At 45.7% G+C, this 12,363-nt stretch overlaps 1 protein-coding gene across 3 annotated transcripts in view; it reads right to left on the reverse strand.

Moving 5' to 3' along the window:
• The window catches only part of SUPT6H (SPT6 homolog, histone chaperone and transcription elongation factor), a 1,195,112-nt gene that overhangs the window by 135,914 nt on the left and 1,046,835 nt on the right, over window positions 1-12,363 (reverse strand). For all 3 annotated transcript variants that reach the window (XM_069615328.1, XM_069615329.1, XM_069615330.1), the window contains one exon: window positions 11,662-11,786. In XM_069615328.1, the coding sequence (XP_069471429.1) occupies window positions 11,662-11,786 (125 nt within the window). The remainder of the gene's footprint in view (window positions 1-11,661; window positions 11,787-12,363) is intronic.

Here is a 12,363-nt window from a genome sequence, read left to right on the forward strand (position 1 = left end):
GGCGTCCTCAAGTTCTTCGGTTCCTTCGTCCAGTGGCCAACTCTGCCTTCCAAGTCAAAAGACAGTCAGCCGGCCAATCATCACAGAGTGCATTTGGATCTCCTAGGAGACTAAGCACAGGGAGTTTCAGGCACTTCCTCACTTCCTGCCTACCCCAGACACCCTGGAGCCAGAGGCAGGCTTCACTCGTGAATCCCGGCAAAGCGAACAATGGGACCAAACCTGGTTAGGCGCGCAGAGTCAATCTCAAGAAGGACCTTTCCACAAAGAAATGGCGAAAAAAGAAGGGGCCATTTTGATAAAAATGGCACCCTTGTGTGCTTTACTGTAGCTGAGCTGCAAACGCAGCCCGCGGTAAATGCACACCATAATAGTTCAAACGATACCACTGCCACCATCCATTCAGTGAAACAAATGTTACATGAAGAGCAAGACAAAGAGGATACTAGGTAACCTCCCCAGCACCCTAATGTAAGATAGTGTGTGCTGGGTCTAGAAAGTTACAAATGTAAGTAAAGTAAATTTCACTTTACTGCTCTTGGAAACAGTAGTTTATCCAAGAGAATCTAAAAGACTTCCCTGGGCTACTGCACTGAAGGTGTAGTGTGTCCCAATGTAAAAGTTGTCTATGGAGTTTGTCAGACTCCACAACCTAAAGAAACGGTGTACAAAATCACATCAAAATACACGACAGAGTGGGGAAAAAGGGTCAAAAATCAATTCCTCAAAATCCAGCAAAGTTGTTGGGGGTCTCTAAGGTGGAGGGAATTAGCACATTTCTGAGAATTCTCCCTAACAGTAGGACTTGACAAAATCTGTCCTAACAATATGGCAATTTCCGATCCAAGAGGGCAGGCATGCAGGCAAAGATCAATAGGCCAAAGGACAGGCAAAAACATAATGGCACAGCCACCTTCGCATGCTAGCCACCTTTAGTAGCCATTCATGGTAAATGCAAAGGCGTACGAGTATAAAATATAAAAAACAAAAAGTATCTGCTGCCACAAGCGCATCCTAGGCCTATTGCAAATGTGAATGTAGTGTGACGATTCACTTACACTCGTCACTTCTCCCCGAGGGGAGCCCCTTTCCATGAGGCCATGAGGTGAGGCAGCTACTCCGATAGTGCCCCTGTGGGCGGTACTATGTGGGATAATCTAATGGGGAGGGACTCCCCTCCCTGAGGAGAAGTACGAATATCTGGGTAGAATTGGGCACAACTTCCCTAACCTTCCCAAACCCTTTACAATCTTTTAACCAACCTACAATTGCTAGCACTTCCATTTGCTATTGTGGCATTATACTATTTACTGACTCCAATACTGAGACGCAGAATACGAGGGAGGCAGGTACCGACACAAAGAGAATGTACGGAGGCAAGAAGAACCCTTCCAGGACCTCAGAGGAGCATTGTAGCCTTCCAAGAAAAAGCATACCTGTGTGGACTTTAAAAACAGATGAGTAACTTCACAAGATTGCAAGCAGTCTCCGGAGCAACAGGGCTCATGGAAGCCGCTCTTCGTGGGAGATTGAAAGGCTCCAGGACGCCTTTGGAGGAGGAGACAGGCCTTTAGCATTTCTGACGCAGGGCCCTGCAAGAAGCTGGCAAGGCAGTAGCACGACCTCAAGGAACGAGGTGGACCACGTGGTCCATAACGAGTGCCGATACTGCAAGGAACCAAAGGTGGGCAGACTGGTGGGGGCACCAGAGGGCCCTTGCAACCGAGTAACGGCATATGGGGAAACAGGGGCAGGCACCAATCCCCTAATTTGAAAGAAAGCACAAGTGAACTTTATCGAAGAGGAATTCTTCCTCGTGCCTGTGATGGTATCAATACGACTGACCACCAGAGAAGGGTTCGATGACCCCAATGTGCGAGTGTGACTTTTGCATCAGAGGGTGTATTCCTCATGTTGGTGGTAGCCCCAAGGCCACTAATCGTCAGAAAAGGATCAAGGACGCCAACGATAGAGCGCAAGATAAAGATACAAGCCACCTTCTTCATGGCAGTACTTGGCAGGGAAGTGACACAAGTGGGCCAGGTCTAAAAAGAGGTGAAACCAGAATTGGGTCTCATCAGTGTGAAGCATAATAGAAAGACCACCAGGGGAAGGGAGGGATTCACTCCGGTTGTGATGAAGTGAGAGCAAGATAATATTCGGTAAGATTTTCATATCAAGGATACATCTTCATGACCTGTGTCAACCCCAGAACATTTTGCTGGACTGGTAGATTATTGTTCCCTATAGCTCAGTAAGTGGGAACCTTTTTCTACACTCAGAGTCTTTTACTCTTTGTGTGTCCTTTGTAAGTCTCTCCATAGTGTCTTTTAAAACGTATCCTCTTTGACAATGTTTTGGCAATAAGTGCCTATTGTTGCTGGTTTGCCTTAGGGGCTTCCCTTTTAACTTTCTCTGGCTAACCTTGTGAGAACTACAGCTCCAAAGGGTAGAAAGGATCTTTGGATCCCTTTCACATTTAATTAGGTGAGACCAGCGCCCCCTACTTATGTGGAGTGTTGGGGAGATATGCAGTATCCCCTTTCTCATTTTAAACGTAACATTTATGCTACAAGGATTAACTTACCTTTAATGGCTGGTGGCAGTGAACCTTTTTGTTAATTCGGTGCAGCTTTATCGCAGGCTGTTGGCACAGCCATGGGTGCTCATTTTACCAAAATGGCCCCAGTCTTCTTTTTTCGCCATTTTAACGTTTGTCCTCCGTTGTTCCTTCTTCTGACATACAGGGCATGAAATCCCTTTGTGTTAACTTTGTCTTCTGCTGGAATCCTGTGGATTCCCTGCCCAGGCTCTAGAGTGTCTGTAAAGGGAGGAGTCCATAACTCTGCAGCCTGTTGTCTTCCAGCCTGACTGCGAGAATCCAGTTCAAACTGGAAGGTTGGCTGTCCTGAAAGGAAAGCCAACCCCCCCCAAGTTTGAATGTTGCAAGTCTGTTGAATTGGCTGGGCTCCTGCATAAAAGTCTGATTCTGGAAGCTGAAGAGGTAGTTGACCACTGGAACCAAAACCGAAGAGGAAGATGAAGAAACCACAGCTGAGACGATTTCCAGCGAAAGGAGAGCCTGCTGTATAACCGGTGCCTGCGATAGCCCTTGCTTCCAATCGACTTGGGGACTTGGAAAACGATGACCTAGAGCCTGGTGAGACCCACTAGACTCAAGACCTGCATTTTGAGCCATCCCACGACGTGCTGCAACCCTGCAGGGCTGCAATACCCTGGGACCTCGAGCCATTGTGCGGTGCACCATTTTCCGAATTCCAAATCTCGCTAAAATGACGTGGGCATCCTGCTGGATCTCCAGAGGTACGATTCAGGTCTGAAAAGTCCGCTCATCAGAGTGCTGGACTTTGCAAACAACGAGAATCCGACCATCGATATTTCTTCTGTGGTCCTGAAAAAGGCGCCAAATCCCCAGAGCCGCATTTTCTGTTTTCCGTCTCCTTGACAAAAGAATCCATTGACTAGGTTTTTGGCTGAATATCCTGTAGTCTTCCTGCTGCAACTCTACTCCTGTGCTGAGGTACTGTGTTGGCTGTGGTATTTTACCTACCTTAAGCCTTTGTGATTTCTGTATAGCTTTGGGGAGTTTTCTGTGTTTGGGAGGCCACCCATCCAGCTCACCCAGGCCCACTGCAGAATCGTCGTAATGTGTCTTCTCTGAACTTCCTGGACCCTCAAGTAACCTTAAAGAGAAATACTTACTTGTTTGAACAGTCTACCCCTTGAACTCTGACTTTGTGTGCAACTGATCCCTATCTCACCCTGCATACAGCTGGCACCTAGACCACTAGGGTCTACTGCCTCCGAATGAACTCATACTATAGAACAGAAACGGGTTCTGCCTTGAAAAGAATAACTAGTGTGCAAAAGTTACTTACTTGTAAAAGCTGGTTGGTAACTAAAACAGAGTGCACAGTTACAAACAGTCTTACTTACCTTGAATGTGTTGCACTATTCTGAAAAGTATATATAAGGTTAAGTGACTCACCTGTGAATTGGTTGTGCCTCTTCCCCAAAAGTAATGCTGTTGGTTTCACTTGACTACTCCCGTTAGGATAGATGTATGGGTGTCCCAATTGGGTCTTGCTTCCCCCGACTTGCTGTTAGCCTGTCCAGAATCAAGTGTGCCTTAGGTTATACTTACCTTTTAAAGTGCTTAAAGCCCCCTTTAAAAAGTATATAGGTTTTACTTACCTTGTGTTAGATGTGTGCCACCCTAAAACAAGTTAAAGAGTTACTGCTTACATCAATCCTTGTTCTACGGATATTAAAAAGCAACTGTAATAGTGCGTTACGACATTAGATCTTACCTGCCTCGCATAGCTGTGTGCCATTCCTGAAAAGTGTTCCTTTAGGTGCAGCTTACATTGGGCTGCCTGGTGCATGTAAGATTAGTGTAAAGCATTCTCACTTATCTTAGCCTGTGTTCCACTGAGCTGAAAATCAGCTGTAATTGTATATTACACAGAAAGGGTCTTACTCACCTAGTATAACTGTGTTATCACAAACATAGTAGAGATATATACTATTCCTTGAATCTGTGTTCCACTATTCAGAAAAGTATATTTTCAAGTTGGTTGACTATGTGATTTCCTTGTTGAGGGTCACTGCATAACTGACAGGGTCTACTATCCTTGTATTACTGGAAATTAATATGAAATTAACTTCTAGTTTTACTCCCCAAGAATAGGTGTGCCCAATACTGAATGTGTATACAAAGGTCTGACCAAGAAATACTGTTAGGTGTTCTAAATAAGTTATGTGTTTTGATCTGTGTATAGTGTTTTGTTTTTAGAATGTATTTATATGCTTTATGATGGTACTCACTTAACCAAGAATCTCTTGGTATGCTTGCATATAAAATAAACCCTTTATTTTTACAATACATAGGGTGCAGTGTTTCTTTGGACCATATGTATAATACAATTTCTTTGTACTGATTCTACAGCCCTCTCTCCCTCCTAAGATAAGCCTGACTGCTCTGTCTACACTACCCTGAAGAGTAGAGTCTTGTACTGCCTCAGCAGAATGGTTTTACTAAGCGCTTAGTTGGACTTCAGAAGAACTGTCCTAACAGATACCAGGAGAAGAGAGTCATTTCTGGTAGCTGGGACTGGCAGCAAAGTCCAAGTAGGCCTAGGGAAGGGAGTCATTCTCCCTGGCTGCTTGAAGGAACAGATAACTGACCAGCAGTAAGGTCACAAAGGGGCCTGGGGAAGGCAGTCATTCCCCCAGGTTATCTGAAAACATACATTAGGAAAAGGGAGACATTTTCCTGGCCCACCTCTGGGAGTGCCAAAGTGTTTTTAACATTACTCTCAGGGGATGCAAGCTATTCCCCCGTCAACGTGTGAGACACAAGACTGTTTTGATCTGAATACAACTCTTACAACAAACCAGGAACTTGAACCAAGGAGGAGGGAATCATTCTCCTGGGATCAGCCAGAACAATACTACTTTAGTTACAGCTTCCATTGTGAGTGACAGAAGCAAGGTTTTCATGATAGGACGGTGGCCGTTTTGAGTTGACAGACATCCCGACAGTCACCTTAGATCTTTTAGTTGAGGCAGAGAACCCCCTCTTCTTAGAGATAGGAATAGGTAGGTTTTAGTTTCTCCTTTTCACTGAATAAAAGTCTTAGTCTACAAATATGCCACCTTTGTGTCAGTCAGCCTCCTTCTTCTGCACCCTTACAGCCATCACAAAAAAAGATAAGGGTACAACGTATCGTAATTGCACTTTAAATTGAGGTCATGTGTGCAATTGCAATAATACAAGACATTCACAAAGAGAGCCAGTCTCTCAGTACTGACAGTTTTAGGGCCTAGTCAGTGTTCCCATACGAATGAGCAAACAGGCAATGAAAGTTAAGCCAAAGGCTTTATGCACCACCAAAGGTCAGGAATCTAAACAAAGCAAAAAGGAAAGGGTGTCCCATAGATGTCCATGGGAGCAAAGCAGCAATAAGAATATCTTTCCTAACAGTGTGCCCCAAAAAATCCATCTGAAGTCAATGTTTTAGTACTACAACTATTTGACATCTAAATGAGGCTTCAGGGACCACACACCATGTGGTTTAGTGTATGCGACAGAAAATACTGAATCCCAAAGATGGCGGTTCAAGGGTTTTTAGTAAAATTGGTGGGGCCTAGGTGTCTCTCTCTCTGTTCTCCCCCCCCCCCCCCACCCACAACCCTCCACAAACAACCTTCCTAACCCAGGCATTTTATAGCCCCTGGTCAGTACTGGAGCCTGTGGACCCTGTGATTAATCTGGCAATGTCATCACCCCTTTCCTGGGGAAAGTCTCTCCCCATGTTGCCAGGGAAAGGCAGAAGCTGCCGGACCCTGACCCTGGTGGTGGCTACCTGAGGGAGGACCACATAGGGGGAGACCACCCTCGTGGATCTGCAGAGGTGTCCTCAGATGAGAGATTGTATTCCCCCTTTTCCCTAGAACCTGATGACACCCCCACGCCCCCGCCCTCAATACCACAGACCTTTATGGCATACTGTAATGTTGACTAATATTAAAACTGAGACATCCCCCTTTAACACCCAGAACATGACACACCCCGAACTCCTATATCTTTGTGGCTTATTGTGGTATAGACCCAGTTCAACAACCTTACACCAACAGTAGAACCCTTTCTAAAATCTTCTGTAGAGACACTGAGATGAGGAAGAGCATGGGAGAAATACAGAGCAAGGAACTGAAGATGCACTCTAGTTGTTTGTGAAGTCCAGGAGGTGGCGCTATGTTTAAAAGCAGGAAGCATCAAGATGGAAGGGAATTCAATTCAACCAACACAGGTCGGGAAGCGGAGAGAAGCCAAGCAGTCAGCAGGGAAGTCGAACACAGAACCCAGACGAGAGCAAAGAAATCTGCTAGCTCAGGCTGGGAACCCGGAGAGTGGAGAGTGAGGTAGAGCTGCTCGGACCGTGACAAGAAGCCAGAGAGGCGGAGCCATGGTACAGAGAAAAGGGAAGGCAGAGGTTGGCTAGTAGACGCATCCCCGAAGACGCTGAACCGGGACGCGAAGCAGTGGAGAAACTTTGTGCCGGCATGGTAAGCCAGAGTGTCAGATAATCACCATTCTGCTGCAAGGCAGAGCCGCTCTCACCGCAACAAGAAGCTGAACACAAATAAAGACCTGAGAGAGACCAGGGAAGCTCAGGATGCCATCACAATGCTGGAGAGCCCAGGGTGGAGGGTTGGGCATATTACCTACTGAAAGTGGGGAGCAGAATCCCACGGCTTACATACTAAGTGTTATGAATAATCCCAGGGCTTGGGGCAGTTAAAGCACAAGTACAAAGACGTAAATAACAGTGAAGGACTTTAAGAAAGAGGTACTTGGGGAAGAGGCATATCCCCTTCTGTCCTGAATGGTGAAGATTGTATAAAGTCCTGGCAGGAGAGTATCCCAGACACAGTGAAGGTGAAGGTTCATGCCCCCTGGAACTGAATGTTGTAAAGACCTAGCAGGAGAGCAAACCAGGCAGTCTGATTTCGAGTCTGGGACCTGCACCCCAATACAGTGAACATTGTAAAGTCCTGGCAGGAAAGCATACCAGGCAAGTCTATGGGAAGTTGGAAACCCAAGGGTTGGAAAGGTAAATAAAGTGTGGAAAGCACAGAGTAGAAAGGAACCCTGTGAGTGTGTGGAATCCAGAGGAAGGGAGCCATACCCCCTGAATTGTTTAATAACATATGCTGAGAAAGGAACTGTGACTTTAAACTGGGAAGAAGTTGAGCAACTCAGGGGAAGGGAAGCCCCCTTTCCTGAGGATTGTGAAACTTTGTGGACGTTCGATAATTTGTTTGCACACCTTTTTTTGGAACTTTGTGTTGGAACATTGGAAAAGCTACAGATGGCGAGCAGAAAGACATTATCCCTTTGCACAATTCTTTGAGTTTAGCTTGTAAGGGTCAGGATAGGACTTTGGACACAGGATGGAGAACTATATTATTGGACATTCTGTCACTGACATCCTTGAGTTTCATTCAGGCAGGGACACTCCTAGTGATAGGGCGAGATAGGTCTTTCTCCAACCCTTCATTTCCTTTAATAGAAGTCTACAGCAATCATCACAATGCCTCTGTGTCAGAGTCTGACTCCTAATTCGATACAACCCCTACAGTCTAATATCCAACCTAGTGTTTCCCCTTAAGGCAAGCTCTCCATCGCCCTCAGGGACCTCCCAATTTACCCTACTCTCATCAGGTGTCTGTGTTCTAATGGGAAGTAAGGGATTATGTATGCCTTAGAGCTAATTAAGATTTGGTAAGAATGGAGTGTTTCCACTCACATCCAGTGTTACCTTTCCCTTCTACTCTGCTTGCTCCCCCCCTCAATCATCTTGTCCCACCAATGTTCCACTCTTCCTTCTCCTCCCTTCAACACCTTCACTGTCCCTCATCCCACCCACCCCTCCAACCACTTCACTATTCAATCCCCCTCCTTTCACTCTGTACCGGCCTTCTCACAATCACACCGTTTACTAATCACCAATTTCACACACGCTACAGAACCACCAACACTCCCAAGCCATGGTCTCACTTGCTCCACAAGTCTTCTCCACAATCCACTGCTCCCTCCTATGTCCCGCTGCTCTATTAGTCATTATGGTCCTCCTCGGACCTCAGACAAATCACCCACACTTCTTGTTTCCAAACTCAGACTTGTATAACCCTCTCTTTGGTCAACCGTCCTTACCCAATAAGCTTGCTTTTTTCACCCTCCCCAGGTGTGTAGGTGAAAGAAGAGGTTTAAAAGTGGGTCTTAGAACTGCCCATTTTCACTGCGTGGGCTTGCTGCATGGAAGATCTGACATTGCTGGAAGATGGAATCCAAAGTTTGTTTTTGGGGCCACATCGTCTTGGACCACGCCCCTTGCCAAGTCCATGGTGGTCTAGTGGCTATCTGGGATTACTAGCGATTTCTGCCAGTGCCATTTGTGCAGAAGCCTCTCAGGGCTGTTGTGCAGGTGCTCAGATGTCCTCCACAAATGGAGCTGGCATCCCGCTTTTGCTCACAACATTGCTGCAGTGATTTGGTCTTTGCAGTGGGGGAGACTTGTTTTTGCAGGTAGCAGTCTCTGGTCTTCCTCTTCGGTTTTCGCTGGCTGCTCTTTGCTTCTCATAGACACTATCCCTGAAATTGAAAGAAGCCTGGCAGGCATAGGTACGAAAAAAGAAGGCTGGAGATATAGTTATACACAGAATAAATGGGCACAGGGAGAAGAGGGGGCAGTAATTGTGTCCCTCACTGCTGCTACCATCCAACTTCGGGGGCAAGGCTGCCTCTGGCAACAACCCAGGTAGGTCTCCCCAACCCCACCTGCAAGTGGTGCCTGACCCCCTTTTCACAATTATTGGCCTCTTGTACTTGCATGGAAAATCTCTTCAGAGTCCCATCTCGCTCACAATCCCTCTTTGGTTCATCTACTCAGATTGTTAGGGAGAATTCTCAGAAATGTGCCAATTCCTCTCTACCATAGGTCTCAATTTTGCTGGATTCTAGGACTTTTTAATTTTTAACCTCGAGAGAGTGAGACCTTTTTCCCACTCTCTAATGTATTTTTTTCTGTGATTTAAACTCTGTCAGACTCCAAAAACCAAAAGAACCACAAACTCCATAGGCATCTTTTTGCATTGTGTCACACAGCACCTTCCGTGCAGTGGCACAGGGAAGTATTTCAGATTTCCCAAGGTTTAAATACCTTTTTCTTGGATAACTACTGTTTCCAAGAACAGTGAAGTGAAATTGACTTTACTTACATTGCAACTTTCTAGACCCAGCACACACTGTTACAATAGGGTGCTGCAGGGGTTACTTAGTATCCCCTTGGTTTAGCTTCTCATGTAACATTTTGTATGTAACCCTTTACACAATTAATGGCTGGTGGCAGTGGTTACTTTTTACTACCGTATTGTGATTTCACCGCGGGCTGCTTTTGCAGCCACAGTGAAGCACCCATGGGTGCCATTTTTGTCAAAATGGCCCCAGTCTTTTTTTCGCCATTTCTTGTTGTTTAGGTTTGGTCCCTTTGTTCGTTTTGTCTTTGGCGGGCTTCACAAGTGAAACATGCCTCTGGCTCCAGTGTGTCTGGTGGGGGCAGAAAGTAAGGGAGGTGCCCGAAACTCCCTGTGCTTAGTCTCCTAGGAGACAGGAATACACTCTTAGGTGATTGGCCGGCTGGCTGTCCGGCAAGGACAGCCACCCTTGCTGGGTGATTGACAGCTGGGCTCGAATGAATGGGCGAAACCTGCATAAAAAGGCAGGGCTTTTTGGCTTGGAAGGCAGAGTCGACCACTGGACGAAGGAATCCGAAGAAGAACTAGAAAGAGATGCCTGCTGCAACTCCTGGACAGTTGATCTGCCTGGTGAAGCCCTGCTGCTGTGCTGAAGCTCTGAATCCGCCTCAACTAGAAAAGCCCTGCGTCTCTTTTAAGTTGGAGATCCTCCAGACTCTCATAAAAAGCAAGACTGACCGAGGCTGAGCCACCACAAGAGAGTGCTGGACCCCAGAAGCAAGGAAAGCCCAACTCGACAGCCAGAAACCGCAGTGGTGCTGTTTGCGGTAGACGCGAGAAGCTGAAACACTGAAGTGCCAATTGTTTGAAGTTTGCCAGTTGCCATCGGTGACCGCCCCATTGTGGTGCAGGAGTCCCCAGAAGTCCTCCCTTTTGTCCCCACTACTGAGGCCCAAGAGCAACAGGATCTGCAGAGCTGCACAGGAACAGAAGTCATCTGCTGCATTTTTCTTCAAACTAAAGGTACTGTAAAGTCTGAGAGAACCTACATCTCATTGTAGATTTGCTTGCATCTTCTACTTCACAAGTCTCCTGGCTTGTGGCACTACATTCGATTCTTCTTTTTCACCAAAGAATTCTATAAAACATTGTGCAAAGACTTTTACTCACCGGCAAGAAGTGCTTTAGTTCACATAGACTTTTGCCTGTTGACATTGGCTTAGCTGGTTTCTTTTGACACACTCATAAGCCTACTCTGAATGCAACAGAAATATAATGTCCACAGTGTCCTAGCTATTTAAGTCACCTGAGGGTGTAGGAAGTGTCTGTGTGCCATCCACAATGGGTCTTTACTGATTCTGAGAATCCTAAGATAGTGTATTTCTGAAGTGTATTTGAGTGTTGCTTTTATGTTGCTCCCCTTCTGAAGAAGGCTTGCTTAACTGACTGGTAAATAAATTAATAATTGTTTTATTAAAAAAAACATGAGTATCAGGGTTTATTTGAATACTCGTCACTGTGAATCTGTGTCACTACCCTCCTGCTCACATTGACCCCTCATGAGATAGGCCTGGCTGCTCAGCCACACTACCAACCTGTGTAGTTCAGACTTGTACCAAAGGTTGGGTCCCTATTGCCAGGGGGCAAAGGTTGTTGTAGTGCACCCAAAGGGTGCTACCACAAATCTTTACCAAACACAGATTATAGCATTTCATTAAGCATTTGTTATTTACCACTATTAACTTGCACCTGTGTTCCATTTGCTCTCCTCTAATACCCCAGCATCTCCAACAAATGACACTTGGTCATCAGAGACTCTCACACAACCTCTCAGAGAAAATCCAATTATACAATTCCATAGAGGTCTCTTGTAGGACTAACCTGGGTTTGCCTCGAGGCTGGTATCCCAACAGAAATTTGCCTGGAAGATCTTTGCAGGCTGAGACAAAGTAAGGAATGAAGGTTGGTTTCTCTTTCTTGGTCTTCATCAGCAGCTCTTCAAGTTTCTGATGGAAGAAGGTAAAAGTTAGCAGCTGACATTTAACAAGGGACTTAAGTTTCACCCAAATCTTGTTTGTTGCACAGCAAGTAAACATGTTAAATGGTATTTCGGTAACAGACATTGTTCATAGATTTACATCCCTAGTCCAGCTGCATATCTACTATTTCACAATGTAGCATAACATTTTATTCTGCAGAGGTCGAGAAAGACAGTACTGTGATCTTGTATTTCATTACATGTTGCACTGTTTGAGGACACCGGAATATAAAATCCATGGTGGAAAAACAAGTGAGTCATCTCTCAATGCCATAAAAAGTGAAATTGTATAGCAATTAACGTTAGCCAACCAGCCGTAACTTGCATGGTAGGACATCCTGTGTAGAAGGGGCAAGCATGCCTCCATGAAAAACAACGTGTGGAAGTTACTGGATCATCCAAACTCTGCATGCAAAATAACCTATGTATGGCTGACAATTGTTTCTGTTTGTGGGTAACTATACAAGCCATTACTGTTTTTGGTGGCTGTTTGACTGGATTTCTAAACTCTGGCCTGGTGGATAGAGTTTAGGAGGCTATCCTAG

The sequence above is a fragment of the Ambystoma mexicanum genome, chromosome 9 (assembly GCF_040938575.1).
Source record: "Ambystoma mexicanum isolate Mex_15411 chromosome 9, UKY_AmexF1_1, whole genome shotgun sequence".
NCBI classification, from domain to species: domain Eukaryota; kingdom Metazoa; phylum Chordata; class Amphibia; order Caudata; family Ambystomatidae; genus Ambystoma; species Ambystoma mexicanum.